Below are 22,208 nucleotides of genomic sequence, written 5' to 3'. Positions count from 1 at the left end.
GGGGGGAGGAGGGAGGGCCGGGACCCCTCCCCGGGCGGCTGAAAGGGGCTTCGTGCGGGGCCGGAGCCGGCGGGCCCGGCCCCCCCGCGGGGTCTCTTTGTGCCGGGGCCCGGCGCTGCCGGGAAACGCGGGGGGACAGAGCCAGGGGCACGGGGCCACCGCCAGCCCTGAGCCACACAGCGGGACATGGCCAGGCCTCGGGGACAGCGCCGGCGGGGGCCGGGGGGCTTGGGGACCGCGAGGGACTCGTGGGGGCATCGGGGTGGGGGCCCCAAGAGGCGGCTGGATGAAGCCGGGGGGGTCCCAGGAGGGGCTGGAGCGGGGCCAGGGCGGGGGACAGCTCCCGCCGGCTGGCAGCTAGATGGCAGCCGATGGCCGGGAAAGGCTCCCCGCCCGCTCGGGGACGGGGACACGCCGCCAGGCCCCGCTGGACCGCGGCCACCGTCGCCGGGCCACCGACCGCGGCCACTTGGAAAGTGTCGTGGCAACAGCCGTGGCCCCACGGGTGTGACCTGTGGGCACCCAGGGCCAGGGCGGGCTCATACTGGTGCGACTGGGGGCACTCGGGCGGCGCTCCGAGACAACCGCTTGCTGCCACATCCCCCTCGAATCCCCAGAAGCTCCTCGCCCCCAGGCAGGCCCGTGTCCCCCAGCTGTCCTGGGCCGCTGTCACCAGCGGCGGGCAGGGGTTTGCCCACAGGAACGCCCGGCTTGGGGCCCCGATGTACCCCGCAAGTGACACTTGGCCTCCCGGAAGAGTGGCAGCCCTGGGAACGTGTGCTGGGTGACAGCCCCTGGTGACAGGGCTCCTCCGTCCCCCGGGACTCTCTGAAGTCCCCTGGCGTGCACAGTCCTGGCGGGGCAGGACGGGGCTGGGGGCGCGGCGGGGTCCTCGCCAGCCCCCGCGCCGCTCCCCAGAGGTTGATTTTCTCCCAGCTCCTGCCGGCCGGGATCAAAGCACAGAAAGCTGTCCCTGCCGGCAGGCAGAGCTGGGCTCTCCCCCTCCTCCTCCCCGGCCCCCCTTAATGAGACAAACGAACTGGGAGCGGGCTGCAAGTGTTAATTAGAAGCTTCCTCGCTCTGAGAAGACAAAGGCGAGATCAGCCGCTGCCAGGCAGGGAAGTAGTGCAGAAGGAGCCGGTGACCCCGGTCCCTGTGGGACAGCAGCACACCCGCAGCTGGGTCCTCCCTCCCCGTCCTGCTCCCACCACGCTTGGTCACCTCTGGGGGTGGCTACGAGGAGCTGGGGCAGGCAAGCAGATGTGCCCGTGGCCAGACGTGCCCTGGCACGGCAGCAAAGGGGGTCGCAGGGGTGTCGGGGGACAGGTGTGGTCCCCAGGTAGGGATGCGGGGAGCTCTCTGCTGTGCAGGCGGCTGGAGCCAGGAGCCCCCAGCGTCACACGGAGACAGGGATGGTGGCCATGGGGTTTTAGCAGAAACACTTTTCGCCCCGCAAAGCAGCAGCAGCCGGTGCTTGCCGGCACTCTGGGACACGGAGCGAGCGCCCCAGAGCCCCCCGGGCACAGCAGAGGGGGCAGAAGGCACCCACGGGGTCCCGGGGATGATGGGAGATGGGGGAAGCCCCGACAGAGCCCACCCCCACGAGCAAGGGCCTTTTCCAGGCCCGCTCAGACGGGAGCTGCTTCCCCATCCCAGCTCCCTGGGCGAGGGGGAGGCGAGAAGAAACAGCCGCACGTCTCCCCTCTCCCCTCTGGTTGGAAACGAAAAAGATTTATTAAAAGCGTGTGTTATTTCTTAGCATCACCCATCTGTTAGCACTCGACACCCCAGCGCGGATTAGAGAGGGGCTGAGAGGGAACAACAATTATCCATCTGCTGCAAAAACACACAGGGCTACACCAAGGGGGGGAACATGCAATGGGGGACGTAACTGGGACAGTGAACAGGAGGGGGCTGGGGGTGACTGCAGGGGTACAAGAAGGGCTGCAGGAATTGTTGTGTGGCTGCAGGAAGGGTGGGACAGGGCTACGAGAGAAAGGAAGAAGTTTGGCACCTGGGTTGGGACACTGCCGGGGATCCTGGGTGCAGGAGCCATCAGCATAAGAGCTTCATTGGCTGGGGGGTGGGAGCAGGGGGGGCACTGCCCAGGGCCACGAGCTCTTTGGTGGTCCTTCTGCTGCCCTTCCAGGAGAGAGGGCCCGCAGGATGCTCTGAGGATGGAAAGAGGAGGGAAGTGCATTAGGCAGCTGCTGGGTAAAAGCAGCAAACCCAGGTCCCGTCCCCCCCCGCCCCGACAGAGATCCAGGTGCTGCCAGCCCCCTCCTCCTTTCTGCCCCTCCCCAAGCACCCACCAGCCTTCCCCGAGGCTCTGGCTACAGCCAGGAAGCAGCAAACCCCAAAGAGCATCTTCCACCAGCAGCAAACCTCCCAGTTCGAGGTATTTTCCTCACCTGACCCGGAAGGGGGCTGGTCCAGCGCCCGCTTGGTGCCTGCCCTGCCGCAGGGAACGCTCTTGCAGCCCGTGGTGCTGCGGGCAGAGGGTTTCCCCAGGCGCCTGCCCGGGAGCGGAGGGGCGCGGGAGGGCTGCGCAGATCTCGGGGTGCTGCAGCTCTGGAGCCCACCCAGGGTGGGGGGAGCAGCGCTGTGAAGAGAAAGGGGCCGTTTTAAACCCGCGAGGCTCAGGGCGGAGCCCCCCCGCGTCCCCACGTGTCACAGGTGAGGTGGGGCCGACGCAGGCAGGGACGGGGGCTCGAGCCCCAGGCAGCTGCCAGCCCTTGCTGCCTGCGCGGGGCGCTCTGGGGCACGGGGGGCCGGCGGCTGCCTCACCTCTCCACTCGCCTCCTCTTCTGCGCAGGGGCTTTGGAGACCACGGAGGGCCTGGGGATGGAGGAACCCTTCACGGCAGACACCGGGGCACAGGCTCTGCGGCCAAGGAGAAGGGAGTTAGTGCCCGCTCTCGTGAGGCTGCGAGGCAGCCAGGCCAACACCATCCGCCCGCAGGGAACAGGAGTCACAGGAAACCTGCCCGGTTTTGTAGGGGAAAACCGTTCCAAGAGGGGTAAATCCTCAGGAGAGCGGCACAGGAGGCGTCAGCCGCCTGGCTACTGCTGCTCCCTGAGGTGCTCGGGCTGTTCCCCTGGACCTCAGTGTCCCCAGTTCCCTCGGTAGGAACCATTTCCTAGAGCTGCAGGAGGAGACGGGGAGACCTCGGGGTGTCCTGCGTTACCAAGGCCATGCCCATCTCTGCCTTTGGATGCTCTCACAGATTCACAGAGCTTTGGAAAATCCAGAGCCCCTTTGAAGCACCGGCAATAAAAAAAACCCCAAAACTACCAACTAAACAATAAAACGCAAAACCCCAGAGTGTGCAGTCCCAACCCTCGCTCCAACCTCTCTGGGAGCAGAGGTGAGGCCCCACCTGCTTCCCAGCCAGCACGCGGGGCTCCAGAAGGGCCCCAAAGGGAGAAATAGATTTCCTTGGAATGTTTTTTATATCTTTGACAGCGATTCACACACGAGCTCGGACCGCTGGCTGCCTGTCTGCAGGCTGAGTGTTTTCTGCCCAGTCTCCCCCCTTAGCAGAGCTGCAGCGATCCACGGAGGATTCACCCAGACAGCAAGATCGTGGAGGGGGGAGCCCCAAAACCACAGTTAACCCCCCCAGGCCAGCACTTACTGGGGCACGACGGGGCCGTCCTGCTTGTTTAGGTGGCTCTGGACGCTCTCCCAAATGGAGAATTCTGGCAGGCTGGAGGCAGCTGCCTCGGCCACGCTGGGTGAACCACTGCTGTTGGAGACCTCAAAAGTCTCGTTCAGGTTGTGAACGGGCACAGCAGGCAGCGTGCGGCGGTTTTGGGCAGCCGATGACACCGGGGACATGTGACTTGTTGTAGTCCCCCTCTTCTTAATCGGGCCAGGAGCCACCGACGTGGGGCTGCAGGGGGCAGCGAGGTCCTGCAAGCGCTGCACGGTGCCACTCATCCCGGGGGTGCTGGGCACGGCGACAGACACCTGGGCTGAAGGAGCAGAGAAGAAACAGAGTCACCTCCTTGTCTGCAGTTCCCAGGCACCCGCAAAGCCCGGGGCATCCCCCTCACAGCCCCCCGTCACAGCTCGGCGGAGGTCAGCCCAGCGAGCCCTACAGCAGCCGTTTGCCAGCGGGTGTTTCCATCCAACCACCTTAAACCGAGAGGAAAAGAGCCAGCATAACTAATCCTAAAGGCATCAGGCTGGGCCCAAAGCAAGTGCCCTGCGGCAACACCCGGTCTGTGCCCGGAACACAGGGTCTGCAGAGCCCACGGCTTCGCTATGGGCATCGTGCATCGGCCCTGAGGATGAGGAGGGAGAGCTCAGCCCTGGTCAGATGCAGGCTGCCGGCTGGGAGGCTACAGCCAGGCTGGCTGGGACAAATGTTCCATGGAGGAGTAAACAAGAGGAGGACAAATGAGGATCAGAACTGCTGTTTTGGTCTCCAGGAGCAGAAATATCCCTCACGTTTATGCTGACTCGCACACACATGCTGAGCTCCCCGGAGACAAGGGCTGCTCCTGGCTCCGGCCGTGCCCCGGGCTCCCGGCGGTGCTGGCCAGCCCCAGTCGCTCTACAAAGCGAGGCTGCAGCCGCTCTGGGCAGAACCCGCTGGGTGCCACGTCAGGAGGAGTCAGGAAAAACTCATCTCCCTGCCCTGTGCCCACAGCTGGGAGCTGCCCCCCCGCCACCGGCTCCTCCAGCGCACACCGAGACAAAAGAGAGGGGGCAGCACCGACGGCCCCAGCTTCTCACCCTCACAGCCCTGCTGCATCCTCTGGGCAGGGCTGGCCCCGCCGATCTCTGCGGCTCCCTTTGCAGACGTGGCTTGCTCCCCGCTTACACCAGCCTCCTGACTGACCAGGCGCTCCAGGTCCTCAAATTCGGAGACCATGGCAGGAGTGAGGAGGGCGGCAGCCTTCAGGAGGGCGTATTGCTTTCGGGCAACGTTCAGGACGGCAGCCAGGAGCCTGGGACAGAGAGAGACAGACCCAAGAACCAGTTAGCAGGCGAGCGTGAGCCAGCGTCACCAGTAACGGAGGCCCAGCAGCACCAGCATCACCTCTGAGACACCTCCTTGGGCGGGGCAGAGCCTGTTAGCAGAGTTTTGGGGCAAGAGAGGCAAACTGAAGTCGAGAGATACCCAAGTTGTAAATCTCTTCCTGGACAACCCGAGCTGTGAGTTGTGTGTTTACCTGTTAGTTACAGGGACAAAACGGCACCTGCAGGCTCTGCCGGGCTTCAGACACTTGTCAGCTCCGGCAGAGGCAGACAGATCCAGGCACACGTCAAGGCCAGCCTCCCTCAAGAGGCCTTTCCAAAGAGGTTCATTCTGCCAAGATGCTTGGGGCAGAGACATCAGCAGATGGTGCCACGGGAGCCCTGCCAGGGCAGGGCCCGGGGGAGCAGCGGCAAGAGGAAAGACTTCGCAGAGGTAATTTCAGGACTAACAACGCGCACTTAAGGCTCACACGGTGGCTGTGCCTGGAAACCTTCACTGCTGCATTTCCAGGAGAGACTATCCCATGGGATTAGATCTCCAGGAGCCAAGTCCCTTATTTTACAGGGCCGGCTGTCATCTGCAGACAAAGACCTGGTCCCACATCCTTCTGGACAGCCCTTAGGATGGCTACAGGATGCAACAGGAGGGTGGGCAGCCCGTCCTCCGCAGGCAAACATGAGGAAGCAACATGTGGGAACGACACGAGGACACTCACGTCTCTGCCCGGCTGCCAGACAACCCCTGCAGAAGGCACCTTGGTGTCTTCCCTTCCAGCTGGACGTCTGTCTGGTGGGCTGCTCTGGGGCTGCTGGGAGGCCTTTCCTCTGGAGCCTGGAGCAATCACCCAAAAGCGCAGCATTAGCCCATCTCTGAGCTGAGTTTGTTCCCCAAATTCCCCGTTAGCTGGGAAGTTAAGGGGTTTTGCCAGCAGTCCACAGCCCCCCACACGCTGAGCCAGGAGCCCGTGGACCGGGTGAGTTCCTGCCCTCTCCCAGCGCGCCCAGGGTACCCCACGAGGGTATGTGAGCCCCCCACCAGGCCCCACTCATCACAGCACCCCTTCTCTCACCTCCTCCTCCAGCTCCATTGGCATCCCAACAGACTGTCCAGCTCCCAGCTCCTGCTGCTCTCCATCACTGCCCCTCTGAGCCACGCTGGTCTGTGGGACAGCTTCCTCCAACCTGCAGAAGGCAGAGAAGCAGCCACTGAGCCAGAGAAGATCCTCTGGGGAAGCTGTCACTTTGCCCAAGAAGTTTTGGGATGGATCAAGGAGAAGAGGATTAGGCCTTTGCAGCCCAGCTTTGTGCACTGTGCTCTGCCACGCTCATAACTGCCCCCGAGCCCAGTCGAGGTGACGTGCACACCAGTAAAGAAGCTCCTCTGCTTTCTAATGGACACCTGGGCTCTGACCAGCACTAAAACCCCACAGGCTCGGGGCACACCAGGAGGTCCCACCAAGCTCTGTCCCTGCTCCCCACCAGCCTCACCTGGGCAGCCCCTCTGGGAAGCCGGAGGGAGCCAGCGGCGCCAGAGCCTGGTTCTGTGACTCCCGGGCAGCGTCCTCATAGACCCGGAGCTTCGCCCGCAGATCTGCCACCTGCGAGGAAGGATCAGCTCTTGCTCAGATGGTTTCACGAGCCCAGGAGCTCAGAGCTCCACGTCCCCAGCAAACCACAGCTAAAGCGAGAGCCCTCCCCTCCCCGCCAGCATCTCACCTCCGCTCTCAGCCGCTCGCAGGTGACGGCGTATTTACTAACGTGGCCGTCAGAGCTGGTCACGTTGCTCTTCAGCTGCAGAGACAGGGCCAAGGCAGAGGTTAAAGCAGCACTGGGGCTGCACGTACCTCTCTCCCAGTGCTGGAGCTGCTCAGCCTCCTCCAGGCTCCCCAGGGAGCCCCAGGGTGGCTGCAGTGGACAGGAGCTGCGCTCAGGGACCTGCTGCCGCAGTCACAAGCCTTTCTGGGTGCTGGGCTGAGGAGCTTTACACGAAGACAGGGCACACACTGTCTGCAGCTTCATCCGCTGCTGTCTGCCCAGAGCGGCACCCCCAGGGCTGGAAAACTCAAGCTGGATAAGGGAGGCACCCACTAACCTCCCCCCCCCCAAACCAGGCTCCTTCCCAGCCATCCCCAGCCGCTCCCAAACACAGAGCAGATCACCGCCGCAACGCCAGATCCTCACCGACACCTTGATCTCCTTGGCCCGGCCGGCGTACTTGAGGGTGTTGTAGGTGTCCTCGTAGGCCAGGACGGAGGGACTCACGGCGGCGATCATGATGGTGCGGCAGTGGCCGCCGATGGAGTCCTTCAGCAGGCGTGTGAGCTTGCTGTCCCGGTACGGGATGTGGCTTTTCCTGCTCTGTACCGAGAGATCAAGGCTCTGCTCAGCTCCAAATCTGTGCCGCAAGGGCGCGGCCACCCTCATCCCACGGCACCTCTCGGAGCCCAGCCCAGGCTGCCACCCTCACCGCGCGGGCAGAACCATCCCCGGAGGACACCGCGCTCACCCGCCCACCCCGGCGGGGCCACGCGAGGAGCAGCGTTACCTTTGCCTCAGCCAAGGCGTTGATGACGTTGATGAGGGCCAGCAGCGAGCGGTTGATGTTGGCGCCCTCCCGGAGCCGCTCTCCCTTGGTGTTGGCGACCGAAGCTCGCTCCGAGCCTGCCAGGTCGATCAGGCTCATCTTGGCCACTCGCAGGTCGCCAGCGAGGCCGCCAGTGCAGTCCTGCTGCTTCACGTAGATCTGCGAGGACAGAGGTGGGTGAGGCTGCAGCTCCACCAGGCTCGTGGGGCTGCTGGTTGGAGCCAGCATCACCGGTTTCAATGTTTGTGAAACGATGGCGGAGCGGATCACGCAGGCGTGAGATCGAGCGGCAGGAAAGGAGGGGCCCGGCATGCTGAGAAGACAAGCAAAAACTCGGCGATGACTTGAGCAGCAAAGCCACGGAAGGGATCTCGCAAGACGGGACAGAGCTGCGGAAAATAATCAGCCTCTCCTGCACTTGGTGAGCGAGTGGGGTACAGCTGGTCGCGTCCCCAAAGGGCAACACCCCAACCCAAAGCCCTGGCATCATCCAGGATGTGCTCATGCACGGTGGCAGCCCCAGCCCTGACTCCAACTGTGGGTTTTTCCAGAAATCTCAGATGCCAGTGGGGGCTGCAAGCCCCCAGACACAGCCTCGCAGTGCCCCAGGGAGGCATCCAAGCAGGGCTGGTGGTGCCCAGCCCAGTTCCCAGCTGGTGCAGGCGAGGAGGGACACAGCCACTGAGACTCACCCACAGCACTGCTCCGTAACTTCCCCTTCAGCATCTCTCAAGATCTCCCAGGAGGAGCAAACACTTCCCCCACCGCCCTGGAACCCCCTCAGCCCCCCAGGAGCGGCTCCTGCATGGCCTGGAGGTGCCACAGAGATAGATGCTGGAGGCTGGTAACCGGTCCTGCATCCTCGCCAGACTGTGGTTTGCCTGCCGGGCAGGGCAGAGTTCCAGAACAGCTCATGGATTCACGGCAGGCGGGAATCCAGCACCCAGTGACAAGCCCGGCTGGGAAAGCATCCAGACACCTGGACTTCCCCCTGCAAGCAGCAACGGGCAAGGCACCAGGTTCAGAATGAAATTGCAGTCAGAGCCCTCTGTCTCCCCACGCAGCCGTGACGGCCCTGCTAATTCGGGGAAGGGCCTGGCTGGAATTGAAATCAACTGGCAGGTTTGTGTAGGAGAGCACCGAGAAACCGGGGAGCAAATTCACAGAGCCCCGGGGGAGCGGAATTCCCGGCTCAGAGCCGGGGGAGACACGACGGAGCAGACTGCCTGCCTGCGGCACCTGGGGGGAGGCACAAGCAGGAGCCAGCGATACGCGGCCCCTTTGCTCTGAGGAAGGTTTTAGGTGCAGCTCCCACACGCTGAGTTGACAAGAGACAAAAGCACAAAGGGAAATTTCAGCCCTTGGGACCCCTAACACCAAGCTGGGAGTCTGGGGCTGTCTGGGAGACGTGGCCACCAGCGTGACCAGTGTGTGCTGTTCTGCTGCAGCGCTGGCTACTGGCCTGCCCAGACCCACACCTCTCTTCTCAGGGCCAGGACCCACCGATTTTTCCTGTGGCACAGCAGGAGCAGGGGCAGGAACCCCGGGTCCTGGCACAGGCTGGCTCCCTCGCCCCCTTCTCAGCACAAATCCCGAGCGACACTGCAACCCGCAGCCCTCACCTGGAAGATGGCGTGCGAGCGGGAGGAGGTGCTGTTGGCGTCGGTGGGATGCTGCGTCCGGTTCCTGTTGCCGTTGGCCAACATCTCCAGCAGCTGCTCTGCCGACGCGGGCTGGGAGAGAACGGGCAGAGGGCGGGCGTCAGCGCAGCCCGTACGCAAGCACCGAGACAACCCAGCACCCAGCAGCCACGGCGGCGTAGGCTGAGGCATCCTGCAGCTCCGCGGGGCTCGTCTCAGCTCAGGGTGGCGTTTGCTGTCCGCCAGGAGCCGCGCAGATGGCACCCCCGCGCCCTCACACCCCCCACGGCCCCGGGACACGCATCCGCTGTCAGAACTGGTGCAGGCGCAGCGGTGCCCAGACCTTGTGCCCATTTCTCTACCCACCTGGTGGAAGGAGAGACCCTGAACCACGACTCCTTTCTCAGGATCCTCCCGGATGGCCAGAGGGCCCTTGGGCTCCAGCAGGTCATGAATCTGTTCGTTGTACACCTGGAGCAGGGAACGCCACGGAAGGCTGAGGTTTGGTTACCCAACGGGGAGCAGGGAGAGGAACTTTGTGCCCCAGTGTCACGCACAACCTGGTGTCCCCCCGATGCCACCTCTGGGGCCTCGTTACACCAAGAGCAGCTGAGGGGGCTCTCAATGCAGAGGAGAGCTTGGGAGGGCTTCACTGGCAAGTCACCGCGCCACCACTCCTCCAAAGCCAGGAAGCCCTCGTCGCTCGGGGACCACGGCAAGGAGCAGAAAATGCCCCAGGCTCCAGGTGGGAGAAACCAGCAGCACCAGTTCTCCAAACTGGGTGGGTGAGCCTGCTTCCAGCCAGGCTCTAAGGCTGCCCTGGGGACACCGGGCACAGCTGTCAGTGCAGCGGGTACCCTGAGTGTGGCACTGCAGGGTCTGGATCAACCCCAGGTCCCAGTCACGGTGACCCGGAGGCAGGAGGGGACCCGGCTCGGACGCGGCGTACCTCCTGGTAGGAGACGAGCACCTCACAGCTCTTCTCCTCTTGCCTGGCCTCGATCCTCTTGTACAGCTCCACCATGGTGAGGTACATGATGCCAGGGCTTTCCTCCGAGCCCAGCATGGTGTAGGTTTTCCCTGCTCCTGTCGCACCGTAGGCAAACACTGGGAAGAGAAAGGGTGGAGGGTTGCAACGATCGTTAATTAACAGGAGCGGCGGAAAGTGCACTCCTTGCCGGAGAGGAGAGCTTCCCGCAGCAACCCCTGCGGCGGGGGCTGCTCACAGCCTTTGCAGAGACAAGCCAAAGCCAGTTCCCCTCCACGTTTGCCACTCGACCCCTCAGTGCAGTTTTTTTTCTCACTGCAGCCTCTCTCATTTAGCAGAGACAGAACGAGTCCCCAAACCATCACGTGCTTGGATGCTCCAGTCACCCCTGAACCTTCTTTTTAACAAGCCGAGCAGCCCCATTCCCCCACCTCTCCCCAGAAGGCGTTTCTTCTTCCAGACCTGGTAATTCATCTCACCCCCCCACCCCCCCTTTCAACACTCTTTGAAGCGTCACCATCAGAGCAGGACACACTAACCCAGAGAGCCTCAGCCCGTCCCCCCAATAGCAGCACTCGGGGCTTGGCAACTCTCGTTTGAGGATCCTGGAGTTATTTTATGCAGATAGAGACACGAGACGTGCCTGCCAGGTGGGCACAGTGACAGAGGCAGCCTTCAGCAGCTCGCAGAGCATGCCGGAGAGCCAGGAATAGCATCCTCCGGTCCCAGTGCCCGGCCCGGCACATGATTAGACAGGAGAGCAGCCTCTCCCGCACGGTGCTGCCTCACACAAGTGATGTGCTCGTTAAGCCGCTCGTCTGCTGACAGCCTGCCAACAGCACGGGGGGCTGCGGCGGCAGGCGAGGAGCTTTCAGACCCAGCAAGGAGCTTTCAGACCTGGCTTTACAGAGCTGCCAGCCTGCGGCATGCTCACAAGGGGCACGGCAAACCCCAAAGCACCCCAAGATGTGTCTGCTTCACCCCAGATCCCGCTCCCAAACCCAGCATCCTCCCAAAGCTCTGCCCCTCACCGCGATTCGGGCTGCGAAGGGATGGCAAAAGCAAGGGGCTCTTTGCGCCACAGATCCACCTGATTTCTCGCCATCCTTCCCACCCTAGCAGAGCGGAGAGCATGTCATCCTTGTCCCTCAGAATGCCTGGAAAGCACCTGCCCAGCCTCATTTCTGCCCCAACGCCCACCTCCATCCCCTCCAGCACCGCTGTGGCCCCCAGCATCACAGAACCACAGCACACCCAGGCTGTGAGGAACCTGGAGAGATCGTCTGGTCTGAGCTTTTGTGGGAAGGGGAGCCCAGATGAGATCATCGTGCACCCTGTCCAATGGCATCTTGAACACCCCCAGCCCTTGGGACTCCACTATGCCCCTGGGGAGGCTGTGCCAGTGAATGTCCTCACTGTAAAAAATGTCTTCTACTGAGATGAAACCTCTCCTGGTTCAACATGTCCCTGCTGCCCCTTGTCTTCAACTTGTGACCAGAGAGCCCCCATCCTCTCCAAAGCTGCCCTTTAAGTCCTCAAAAACGGATGAGGTTCGCCCCGGACTCTTCTCCTCTCCAGGGAGAAGAGACCCATCTCCTTCAGTCTCCCCTCTCTGTCCAGCCCTTGGCTCATCTCTGGGGCCCTCCTTTGGAAATCCTCAACTCTACCTGCATCCAGTCTACCTACATCTCTGTCTGAGCTAGAAATGTCCCTGCAGATGCAGCCCCAGACCCAACTTGGGAGACTTTGCACTCCTCTGTCTTCATCCTCCCACTGTTCCTGCTTTTCCAGCCCAGCCAGGTCCCTCCTCACCATTTCCTCCCCACAAATCCTTTTCCCCCTGGAGCCCTGCGTCCAGCTCTGGGGTCCCCAGCACAGGACAGACATGGACCTGTGGGAGCGGGGCCAGAGGCCACGGGAACGGTCTGAGGGCTGGGACAGCGCTGCTGCGGGGAGAGGCTGAGAGCTGGGGGTGCTCAGCCTGGAGAGGAGGAGGCTCGGGGAGACCTTACTGAGGCCTCTCAATGTATAGAAAGAGGCTTGTAGGAAAGTCGGAGAAAGACTTTTTACCAGGGCCTGCAGTGACAGGACAAGGGGCAACGGTTTTTAACTGACAGAGGGGACATTTAGATGAGATCTAAGGCAGAAATTCTTCCCTGTGAGGGGGGTGAGGCCCTGGCACAGGCTGCTCAGAGAAGCTGTGGCTGCCCCCCCCCGGCAGGGTTCAAGGCCAGGTTGGACGGGGCTTTGGGCAACCAGATTTAGTGACACATGTCCCTGCCCATCACAGGACGGTTGGACTGGATTATCTTTCAAGGTTCCTTCCAACCAAACCATGCTGTGACTCCAGAAGTTGCTCTTATTCAGGTTTTGCTTCTCCTCATTGCTCCCCAGGGGGAGATTCGACATTTCCATGTCAGGATCGTCCCTGTCCCGATCACACTCACAGTTACACCAGCTTGGTGCCAGCACCAAGTTTCAGGCTGCATGTTTGTGTGTTGCTGTTGTGTACCCTCATATCCCCAGCTGCTTAGAGCTTCCACAATAAATGAACAGCTCCACTGAGTCCACCCTGCCTGGGAGCAGATGGGACAGGAGCTCCTGCAAGGATTTTAGACTGGATTTTAGAAGTTTTTCTTTGCAGAAGGGGCTGTTGGGCGTTGGAATGGGCTGCCCAGGGCAGGGGGGGAGTCCCCATCCCTAGAGGGGTTGAAGAGTCGGGCTGAGCCAGCACTGAGGGATCTGGTGGAGTTGGGAACGGTCAGTGTGAAGTTTGTGGTTGGACAGGAGGAGCTTCAAGATCTTTATTATCCTGGATTATTCTGGGTTTCTGATCAAAGGAGGACCCTCCGGGTCTTACCGGAGCAGTTGTAGCCATTGAGGACGCTGTCCAACAACGCGTGGGTGGTGTGCTGGAACACCTCCTCCTGCGTGGCCCCCTCCCCAAAAACTCGGTCAAAGACAAACTTCAGGTCCTTGCTGTGGTGCTTGGGCCCGTGAGTGGGCAGCACACTGCTGGGGGGGCCACTGTGCTCTTCAGGGTTGAAGACGAGGATGTGCTGGTCAACGACATGCAGGACGGGGCGTGCGGCCCGCTCTCGCTCACAGGAAGCGCGGGGCCGCACACGCACCACAACAGCCACAGAGCCCTCCTGGGGCGGGGGCCCCAGCATCATGGTGACAGGGGGGTGCTGCGATGGGGGCGCGGCACTGCCTGGAGAACAACGGCACCGGGCTCCAACGTCCCAAGGGCCTCACGCACTGTGGGGGGTGGGGGGGGAATGGGTCAGCTGAGGCTGAGGGGGTGGAGGGGAGCCCACAGCTGGGCAAGGCCTCGCACCCCCTCCCTGTCCTGAGCCCCGCTGGTGCCCCCAGAGCTGCCGTTAACACCCGCCCACGGCCCGACCCCTTCAGCCCCGTCCCCCCCGGCCTACACCCCCCTCTGGTCCCTGCAGCCCCTCTCACGGCCCCACACCCCCTTCAGGCCCCCACAACCCCCTCCCACAGCCCTGCCCGCCCCCTCCAGGGACGCCGTCCCACCCCCTCCCCTTCGGGCCTCTGTAGCCCGCCCCCCCCTCCACGCTGCCACCTTCGAGCCCCCCCAGCCTCCCTCGGGCCCCTCGTTCTGCCCACCCAAGGCCCTTCCTAAGGCCCCCGGCCCCCCACACCGCCTCCCCCGGCCCCGCAGGCACTCCCAGCCCTCCCCACCCCTCCGAGCCCCGGCCCGCCCACCCCAGGGCCCCAGACCCGCCCCCAGGGCCCCAGACCCGCCCCCAGGGCCCCAGACCTGCCCCCAGGGCCCCAGACCTGCCCCCAGGGCCCCAGACCTGCCCCCCGCGCTCCCGCTCCTCCCCCCCGCGCACCCAACGCCTCAACGGACCCTCCCGCCGCTCCGCTGCCAACGGCCGCGCAGGCCCCGCCCTCGCTCCTCATTGGCCGCTCTTCACGCCCTCGCTCCTCATTGGCCGCTCTTCACGCCCTCGCTCCTCATTGGCCGTTCTTCCCGCCCTCGCTCATCATTGGCCGCTCTTCCCGCCTCGCCCTCCCATTGGCTGTCCGCCAGGCGCGCTGCACCATGGGAGCGGTAGTCCCGCGGCCCCGACCTGGCCGCCATCTTTCCCCCCTCCCAGTCGCCGTCCCGGCCGTGGCGGCCCCCTGCGGCCGGGAGAACCGGCGGCCCGAGCGCTGTCCAGCGGAGAGAGCCCAGCCAAGGGCCCGGCAGGGCTGAGGGGCGCGGGGTCGCCGCCTGCTGCCTGCCACAGCGAGCCGCAGCGGCAGCCTTCTCCTCCCAGCTCCGAGCTGACAGCCCCGGCCCTGAGCAGCTCCCGCTGCCCGGCCGCTGCTGCTCCCGGGGAATTGGTGCTGAGAAACGAGCCCCGGTACCGCCGGGGGACACCCACCCACCCGTGCACCCTGTCCCCAGGGCCACCCAGGGGGCCCCAGCGGCTCCTGTCCTCTAACCCCACTGCAGGGGCTCAGGAGGCGGCTGGTGGCCCCAGGCACGTGCTGTCACCTCGAATTGGGCGGCGTCCTGCCTGTGCCGAAGCAGCGGTGACAGGTGACCGTGCCGGAGGGTCCTCATGGCTCTGCAGGGACAGACCACGTCCCCCCCCCCTGCAGTGAGGACGCATGTACCTGAGGGGACACCCCTCATGGGGCCACCTGGGCTCTGGGTCAGGGACATGGTGGCGGTGGCACCCCCACTGTCTGCACTGGAGGTGGCAGAGAAGACGCCAGCGCTTGGGGACAGGGGAGCCTCTCCCGGCACCCCCGGCCGGGCCAGTTCAGGAAGCCAAGCGGGGTCGATTGGGGGGGTGGCAGGTGGACCCTGTCCCTGGGCTGGGGGATGTTGGCTCTGCCCCACGCGGGGACACAGACAGCAGACGGGGAGAGGTCACAGCTCTGCTTTACCATGGGGTAGCCCTGGGGTCAGGCAGCAAGGCATCTCCCCCCTGCCCCAGCGCAGCCCCCCAGCACGGGGCTGGACAGGGGGGGCACCCGTATAGACATCTGCGCGTCCTGTACATATATACACGCCAGCAGGGACCCCCGGCCCCGGCACTGCCCCGAGCGTGGGGGGGCAGCGAGGAGTGGGGCACCACGGGGCCAAGCGGGGAGCACAGCCAGGGGATGGGGGCGCAGTGGGGCAGCGCAGGGGGGTCCCCCAGCCTCTTGCTGGTCCCCAGCCCCCTGCGGGCCCCCAGCCTTGAATTAGCAGCTGTGGGGTGAGCTAATGGGAAAGGGGGGGTTTGGGGCACCGCACATGGCCTGGATCGCTGTGGGGGGATGCCGTGGGGCTGGACAGTAGCAAAGGGGAGGCTCTAGGGCTGGGCGGCAGTGGGGGGACGCTGTGGGGCTGGGCGGTCTTTGGGGGATACCGTGGGGCTGGAGGTCTATGGGGCGATGCCGTGGGGCCGGGGGGCCGTGGGGCGACGCTGTGGGTGCGGGTTCAGTCCGAGTAGATGATGAAGCCGGAGAAGGTGCTGTACTTGTTGTTGTTGCCGCCGTGGGCTTTGCCCCCGTCCAGCTTGATGAAGACCTCGTCCCCCGCGTCCAGGTGCAGGATGACGCTGTTGCTGGCGTAGTCGTAGTTCTGGTCGGCGTCCTGCGCGATGGCGCTGGCCCGCACCTGCGCAGGGGACACCCGCGTTACCCGGCTCAGGGCACGGCTCTGCCCCGGGTCCCACGGGACACCCGGGGTCCCGGCTCAGCCGCAGCCAGGGAGAGCGCCCGCCAGCTCCGGGGCAGCGTGGGGTGCCCTGACCCCCCCCACGGGTGACGCACCCCGGATGGAGGGGGCTGCCCCCAGCACCGCCCGGAGCCTCTCCCTGACCGGGCAGGCTCCGAGCTGGGGCCCTGGCGCTGGGTGTGGGGCCACAGGCCCAGGCTCGGGTGTGGCACCACGACTCGGAGGCGGGGCCCCAGCTCTGGGTCTGCACGGGGGGGACCCCGGCACGGACACGGAACCACGGCTCCGGACTGGGGTGCAGCACCACAGCTCAGGCACGGGACCCCGTCTCGGGTTTGGATGTGAGTCCACAGCTCTGACACGGGACCCCGACCCTGGGTTCGGATGCAGCACCACGGCTGAGACACGGGACCCCATCTCCGGGTTTGGATGTGGGACCCCGGCTTGGACACGGGACCCTGACCTAGTGCAGCTGCGGGACCGTGGCTCAGAGCTGGGACCCCGACTCTGGACTCGGACACAGGACCGTGGCTCAGATGTGGGACCCCGGCTCGGACACAGGACTGCGTCTCCAAGCCCAGCCCGGCCCCAACCAACCTGATTCTCCTGCACATCTTCCCATGAGCTCCCTGTGGACCCTGAGCGTGTAGCGAGGCTGAGCTCAAATCCCCCCAAAACAAGCCTCGCTCTGCACCCTGATCCCGGCCTGCTGGGGGGCAGGATGCTCCCCCCGAGAAATGTTTCCTCCGTGCCAGAGGACAAGGCCGGGAGGTGCCGGCAGAGCCGGAGGTGCCGTAACTGCCTGGCAAAGAAGCTCCGTGGCTGGAGCCTGCTGCCACTGCAGAATTATTTGGGTAATCAAATCTCCGCCGGCGCCTTGCCGGGAGATCGCGCAGCGCTGGGTGACAGCGACAAGCCGGCAGGTAAAATCCCAAATGAAATAAATGCAAAAGCGACGCGCTGGGGAGAAGATGCTCCTAATTACAACCGACAACAATGGGCTCTTAATTGGCTCACGCTGGGTGGGGAGGGTCCTCTCCTCATCTCCCCGAGCCGACAGGCAGCCTGCGATGGCGTGCTCAGACACTGTTAACTCTGGAACCTACCGATGTCCCAGCAGGTGGTCCCGTGCTCTCACCCACGCAGCCGTATCCCTCGTGCCATCACCAACACTATCACCCTGTTAATATTCACCCTGTGTATAACCCGCCACCACGAGGGTCCCCATCCCTGGGGGAGGACACCCGGTGAATCTCAGGGGGTCACAGTGTCCCAGTCTCCGGGGGGTGTTGCCTCACAGAGGGTCATGCTGAGGAAGAGGAGGGAGGAAGAAGCAGGGGGGAGGGAGAACGAGGGGAAGCTTTTTGGTGCCGGGCTCTGCTGCCATCGTGTCCCTCCCCCTGCAGCCAGAGCCGCCCAGTGCCATCCATCTTCCCTCGTTAAGGAGCTGCCTCGTCACCACGTGCCCGCCAGCCCTTCGCGCTAACCAGGGAAGACAAATGGCAGCGCCAGGCTGGCCTGAGCCGCTCCCGGCACCACGGTGGCAGAGGAAGTGGGGGCTGCCACCAAGTCCCCCCCTCGGATGGTCTCATCCCCCTCGTGCTGCTCTGTGCCTCAGTTTCTCCGTGCCACAGCCCGGCGCAGCCCCGGGGGGTGGGAACCATGGGGGGGACATGGCCCCCAGCCCCCGCAGCTGGCTCTGCTGCAGCCGCTGTCACTGACCCCGGTGACACTGCTGGGGGGTGTCACCAGCCCTGGGGTCACTGGGATGGTCCCCGACGTGGCCGGCTGCGCCCCAGGGCCCTGGGCTGGCAGGGGGACGGGGGGCAGCGGGGCTGAGCTGCTCGCGGTGACGCTCGGTGCCTCGGGGACACCATGTGCCCCACGTGCCACGGCCACCGTGGCCCAGGACCCCAATGTGTGGCTGTGGGCGCTGCCCAGCACCCCCAAGTGTAGTGGCGGGCGCCCCCCAGCACCCCCAGACATATGCCGGGTGCCCTCCCAGCACCCCCAGGCGCAGCAGTGGGTGCCCCCCTTCGGACCCCTCTGGGCATGGCGGTGGGTGCCCCCCAGCATCCTTGGGGGCAGTAGCAGGTGGCCCCCTGGGCCCCCAGGCACAACACTGGGTGCCCCCAGAATCCCCCCCCAGCAAGGGGGTCCCCCCTGGGGACTGTCCCCAGGCCCCCAACCACAGGGACCCCCCCGGGGCTGTGCCCCTCCCCAGGCCTTTGGCTACACGAGGCAGCCGGGGCCACAGTCACCCCCACCACGGGGACCCCAGAACCGCCCCGTTCCGACCCCGTCCGTCCGTCCGTCCAACCGTCCAGCACCCGCCCCCACCCCGCTGCCCCACTCGCCTGTCTATGGGCTAATACAAATAAGAATAATTAATGCTAATTAACCACCAGGAGCAGCTCCCTCCCAGCGCCGGGGCTCCCCTGGCTCTCATTAACTCCAGCCCCGATGCAGGGTGAGGGGCTGTGCCCAGAACCAGCAGCGCCCAGAGGAAAGTGGGGGGGTCAGACGGACACCCCCGAGTTATAATTCCCTAGGAGGAGGCTGGCATCGACCCCTGTCTACCAGGAAACACCCCGGCAACCCCCGACCCCCCAGCTTTGCCAGGGATGGAGCATTTTTGGTAACAAATCCCTAATTAACCCAAATTTCTCATTTTTGGGGGTATTTTTGGGGTACCTTTTTGAAACTCTCCCGCTGGAGCCAGCCCGCTGAAACGCTCCCCTGCCTCCCGAGCCGCTTCTTTATAAATATTGGAGCGGCGATACCTCGTTAGTAATTAACAACCAGTTAATTAAGCTGCATCGCGCGCCCGACCAAGTGCAGTTCCTCTTGTCGAGGGGCTCCGTAGCTTCTGGAAATTCATCCAGGAGCGTCCGGGTGCATCAATCCCCCACCAGGCTGGGGGGGTCAGAGCTCAGTGGAGGGCAGGAGAAGGCAGGAAGGTTTGGGGGGGTCCCCAAAAATACTTTTGTGGAGGAATAAGGGGTTGAGGTGTTTTTTTGGGGATGCTCAGTCCGGAGTTACACAGATGCTGCTTGGGAGAAAGAGCCAGGGGTGCCAAGCGTCACCAGGACCCTCCAAAATTTGGGACTGGAGTGGGGGGGACACACACAAAAAAAATAAAATTAAACTGTTTGGATGGAGAAAAAAAGCTGAGCGGCTTCTGCCTCTGCTGCCCTCCCGGCTCAGGGGTTTTAAGAGCCGAGGGGTGAAGTGCTGTGGCCGTGACAGGACTCCCAATTCCCGCCCCCCCAGCTGTTTTTGGGGGTTGATAACGCAAGTTTGGGTTCATTTGGTGTCGTACATCCTCAGGATAAGGATGCACCACAGGGCTGGATGCCGGGAGAAGACGGGAAGTGGGAGCGGGGTGGGATGAATCCCGGTGAGGATGCCGGTTGTGGTGACACCCAAGGGAACTGAGCTCAGGTGACGTTTTGGGGGTCACGACCACGTCTTGGGCCTCAGGTCATGGCTGGGGGGACACAGTGTGAGAAAGGGGCAGCGCTATGGACATCACCCGAAAACAGCGGGGATGGAGGGTCTCGGGATTGGGAGGATTTTCAGATGGACGGGGTCTGGGGGGGATGCCGGAGTGGGGCGGGGGACAGGGACGGAGCCAGCCTCGGGGTGTCCCCCCATGGTGTCCCCTCGCAGCCCGGACGGGATGAGGACATGTCTCCTCACCCAGCGGCAGCAGGACTGGCTCTGGGCCGGGGGGGCTGCACCCCACAATTGGGGCAGAAGCTGCCCCCTCCAGGGACTGTCCCCTGTGGAGGAGCCTTGTCCCCGCCGGGGAGGGCAGGACACCCTGGGGACACTGTGGGGACACCCCAAGGCACCCCAGAGGCATGACAGGGCACATCTGTGGGGCCAAGGAAAGGACCAAGGGGACCCTTGGGGACATGGCAGGGCAGCCTGGCTGTGGTGGCAGCGTGTGCCCCCAGTGCTGGGAGAGGGACGGGGTACCCGGGGGAGCATCTCTGGGCATGGGAGCAAGATGGGGCACCCCGGGGGTGCACCCGGAGCCCAAAACTGCTACTGGAGGAAGGATGGGGCACCCCTGGGGTGCATCTTTGGGGCTGGGAGTTGGATGGGGCACCCCAGGAACACACTCAGGGCCCATCATCGCTACTGGGAAAAACACAGAGCCTCTTGGGGGCAAATCTCCAGGGCTGGCAGAAGGATGGGCCATGCCGTGGATGCATCTCTGGAGCTGGGAGCAGGACAGGGCACCCTGGGGATGCACCCAGCGCCCAGCACTGCCACTGGAGAAGGATGTGGCACCCTGGGGTGCATCTCCATGGCCAGGAGAAGGATATGGCGCCCTGGGGATGCACCCAGAGCTCATCATTGCCACTGGGAGAGGGACAGAGCATCCTGGGGTACATCTCTGGGGCCGGGAAAAGGATGGGGCACACCAGTGGAAGCTCCCAGAGCCCATCCTTGTCACTGAGAGAAGGATGGAGCACCCCAGGGATGCATCTATGGGGCCAGGAGAAGGACAGGGCACGCCGCAGGTGCATCTCTGCAGCTGGGAGAAGGACGTGGCACCCCAGAGATGCACCCGGAGCCCATCACTGCCACTGGAGAAGGATGTGGCATCCTGGGGTGCATCCCTGGGGCTGGGAAAAGGACGGGGCTCCCCGGGGGAAGCACCCAGAGCTCATCATCAGCACTGGGAGAAGGATGTGGCATACTGAGGGTTCACCTCTGGGGCCAGGAGAAGGATGTGGCACCCTGGGGTGCATCACTGGGGCTGGGAAAAGGACGGGGCACCCTGAGGAAGCACCCAGCGCCCTTCTCCGGTGCTGGGGGGGCAGTGACATCTACCGTCCCCGCGGGGGGGCTGGTAGCTGGGATGGCCAGCCCTTACCTGGCCGTTCTTGCAGAGGTCGGCCCACATGCTGGTGCCGTCGCCGCCGCGCATGAGGACGTGGTAGGTGAAGAAGTAGGTGCCGGGTATGGCGCAGGTGAACTTGCCAGAGGCAGCGTCGTAGCTGTTGCCCAGGTTGGTGACCACGTCGTCGAACTTGAGGACCTCGTAGCCCTCGTGGGGGTTCTTGAGGCCGGCGTAGAATGCGACGCGCGGCACCGTGCTGTAGGTTGCCGCACTCACGGCACCCGTAGCCCCTGGTCCCGGTAATCCCGGTGGTCCTGGTCGTCCCACTTCACCCCGTGCCCCCACCGGTCCCGGTGGTCCCGGTTCTCCCGGTGGTCCCGGCGGCCCCGGTTTCCCCGGTCGCCCCGGCTTGCCCTGGGGACCCTGCACCAGGGTGGAAGGCGGCGGGAGGGGTCCGCGTTCGGCCGGTTGCGGAGCGGGTGCGGCGGCGGGGCCGTAGGGCTCGCAGACCATCCGGCATGTCCCCAGCATCTCGTAGCGTCCGTCGGTACCGGCGGAGCTCACCAGCACCGGGATGAGCACCACCAGCACCAGCACCATCACCACCCCCGCCGCGGCCGCCAGTAAAGTTTTGCGGCCCAGGCTGAGCCGCCGCCCGGCCGGGGCGCGTTGTCGGCCGGGGGCGGGAATGGTGGCGGTGGGGGGGAGCAGGGCGGCGGCGGCGCGGGGGGGCTCGGGGGTGGCGGCGGCGGTGGCCGCTCCGCTGCGCTCCGCTGGCTCCGGTGCGCCCCGCGCCCGCCCAGGCCACGCCCACTGTCACCGGGCCACGCCCCCTCCCGCCCCGACCGCGCCCTCCGACACGCCCCGTCCCGCCCCGGACACGCCCACGCCCCGCGCGGGGACACGCCCCCTCTGCCGCGCCCCCCGCCCCCCCGCAGCCACTCGCGCCCGCACCCGCCCGTGACCCGGGGTCTCCGTGGGGCCCCGGTCCCCCCGCCCCCGGCTGCCCCCCTGAACCCCCCCACCGCTGGGGACCCCTCCGTGGCCCCGTCCCGTCCCCCCCCCCGACCCGCGTGGGCCGTCCCCGCGCGGTCACCCCGAGCCACGCCCTGTCCCCACGGGCCCAAGCGGTGCCACCCCCGGCCCCGAGCAGCCGCCGGCCCCGCACCCACGGGGGCCGGAGCTCCGTCACCTCCGAGCCCGGCAGCCGGCGGCTGGGGACACCCTTGGGACCCGTCACCTGTGTCCCCACGGGGGACAGTCCCCAGAGCACACCCAGGGCCCTTCCCTCCCACCCGCCTCAGTTTCCCCGCCCGGAGGGTCGGGCTCTGCGGGCGCCCACGCCTCGGGACAGCCCGGGTGACACTCGCGTGGCCAAGCACCCACCCCCCAGGAGCACCCATCGGGGTCAACCGCGGGGTTGCAGGACAGGATGTCACCGCCGGTGGCAAAGGCCATGG

General features: G+C 64.9%; 2 protein-coding genes across 3 annotated transcripts; both read right to left on the bottom strand.

Annotated features, from left to right (window-relative positions):
• Positions 1–1,784: 1,784 nt before the first annotated feature.
• On the bottom strand, positions 1,785–14,236 carry LOC141970402 (kinesin-like protein KIF18B). Of its 2 annotated transcripts, XM_074926976.1 has the most exons (15): positions 14,082–14,236; positions 13,062–13,462; positions 10,163–10,320; positions 9,580–9,684; positions 9,196–9,306; positions 7,535–7,732; positions 7,171–7,347; positions 6,706–6,780; positions 6,478–6,587; positions 6,060–6,171; positions 5,706–5,821; positions 4,744–4,958; positions 2,788–3,977; positions 2,412–2,602; positions 1,789–2,171 (listed from the first exon to the last, which is right to left on the bottom strand). In XM_074926976.1, exons 2-13 carry the CDS (start codon positions 13,375–13,377, stop codon positions 3,634–3,636), a joined length of 2,037 nt encoding a protein of 678 aa, XP_074783077.1. In that variant the 5' UTR covers positions 13,378–13,462; positions 14,082–14,236; the 3' UTR covers positions 1,789–2,171; positions 2,412–2,602; positions 2,788–3,633. The 2 variants fall into 2 exon arrangements, with proteins under 2 accessions (XP_074783078.1, XP_074783077.1); XM_074926977.1 differs by lacking the exons at positions 13,062–13,462; positions 14,082–14,236 and adding an exon at positions 10,741–12,263 and having other exon boundaries at positions 1,785–2,171.
• Positions 14,237–14,786: 550 nt separating this feature from the next.
• Positions 14,787–21,562, bottom strand: C1QL1 (complement C1q like 1). Its single transcript, XM_074926591.1, has 2 exons — positions 20,782–21,562; positions 14,787–15,830 (listed from the first exon to the last, which is right to left on the bottom strand). Exons 1-2 carry the CDS (start codon positions 21,346–21,348, stop codon positions 15,651–15,653), a joined length of 747 nt encoding a protein of 248 aa, XP_074782692.1. The 5' UTR covers positions 21,349–21,562; the 3' UTR covers positions 14,787–15,650.
• Positions 21,563–22,208: the final 646 nt, after the last annotated feature.

The sequence above is a fragment of the Athene noctua genome, chromosome 25 (assembly GCF_965140245.1).
Source record: "Athene noctua chromosome 25, bAthNoc1.hap1.1, whole genome shotgun sequence".
Lineage (NCBI taxonomy): Eukaryota > Metazoa > Chordata > Aves > Strigiformes > Strigidae > Athene > Athene noctua.
This window is presented reverse-complemented; position numbering and strand designations above follow the sequence as displayed.

Bases quoted from the DNA above. Each gene is read 5' to 3' on its own strand.
- C1QL1 (XM_074926591.1), bottom strand. From the start codon at position 21,348: ATGGTGCTGGTGCTGGTGGTGCTCATCCCGGTGCTGGTGAGCTCCGCC. The intron at 15,831-20,781 runs GTAAGGGCTGGC...TCCCCTGCGCAG, and splicing joins ACCTCTGCAAGAACGGCCAG to GTGCGGGCCAGCGCCATCGC.
- LOC141970402 (XM_074926976.1), bottom strand. From the start codon at position 13,377: ATGATGCTGGGGCCCCCGCCCCAGGAGGGCTCTGTGGCTGTTGTGGTG. The intron at 10,321-13,061 runs GTAAGACCCGGA...TTCTCTTCCCAG, and splicing joins CAATGGCTACAACTGCTCCG to TGTTTGCCTACGGTGCGACA. The intron at 7,348-7,534 runs GTAACGCTGCTC...CTCTCGGTACAG, and splicing joins ACGCCTTGGCTGAGGCAAAG to AGCAGGAAAAGCCACATCCC.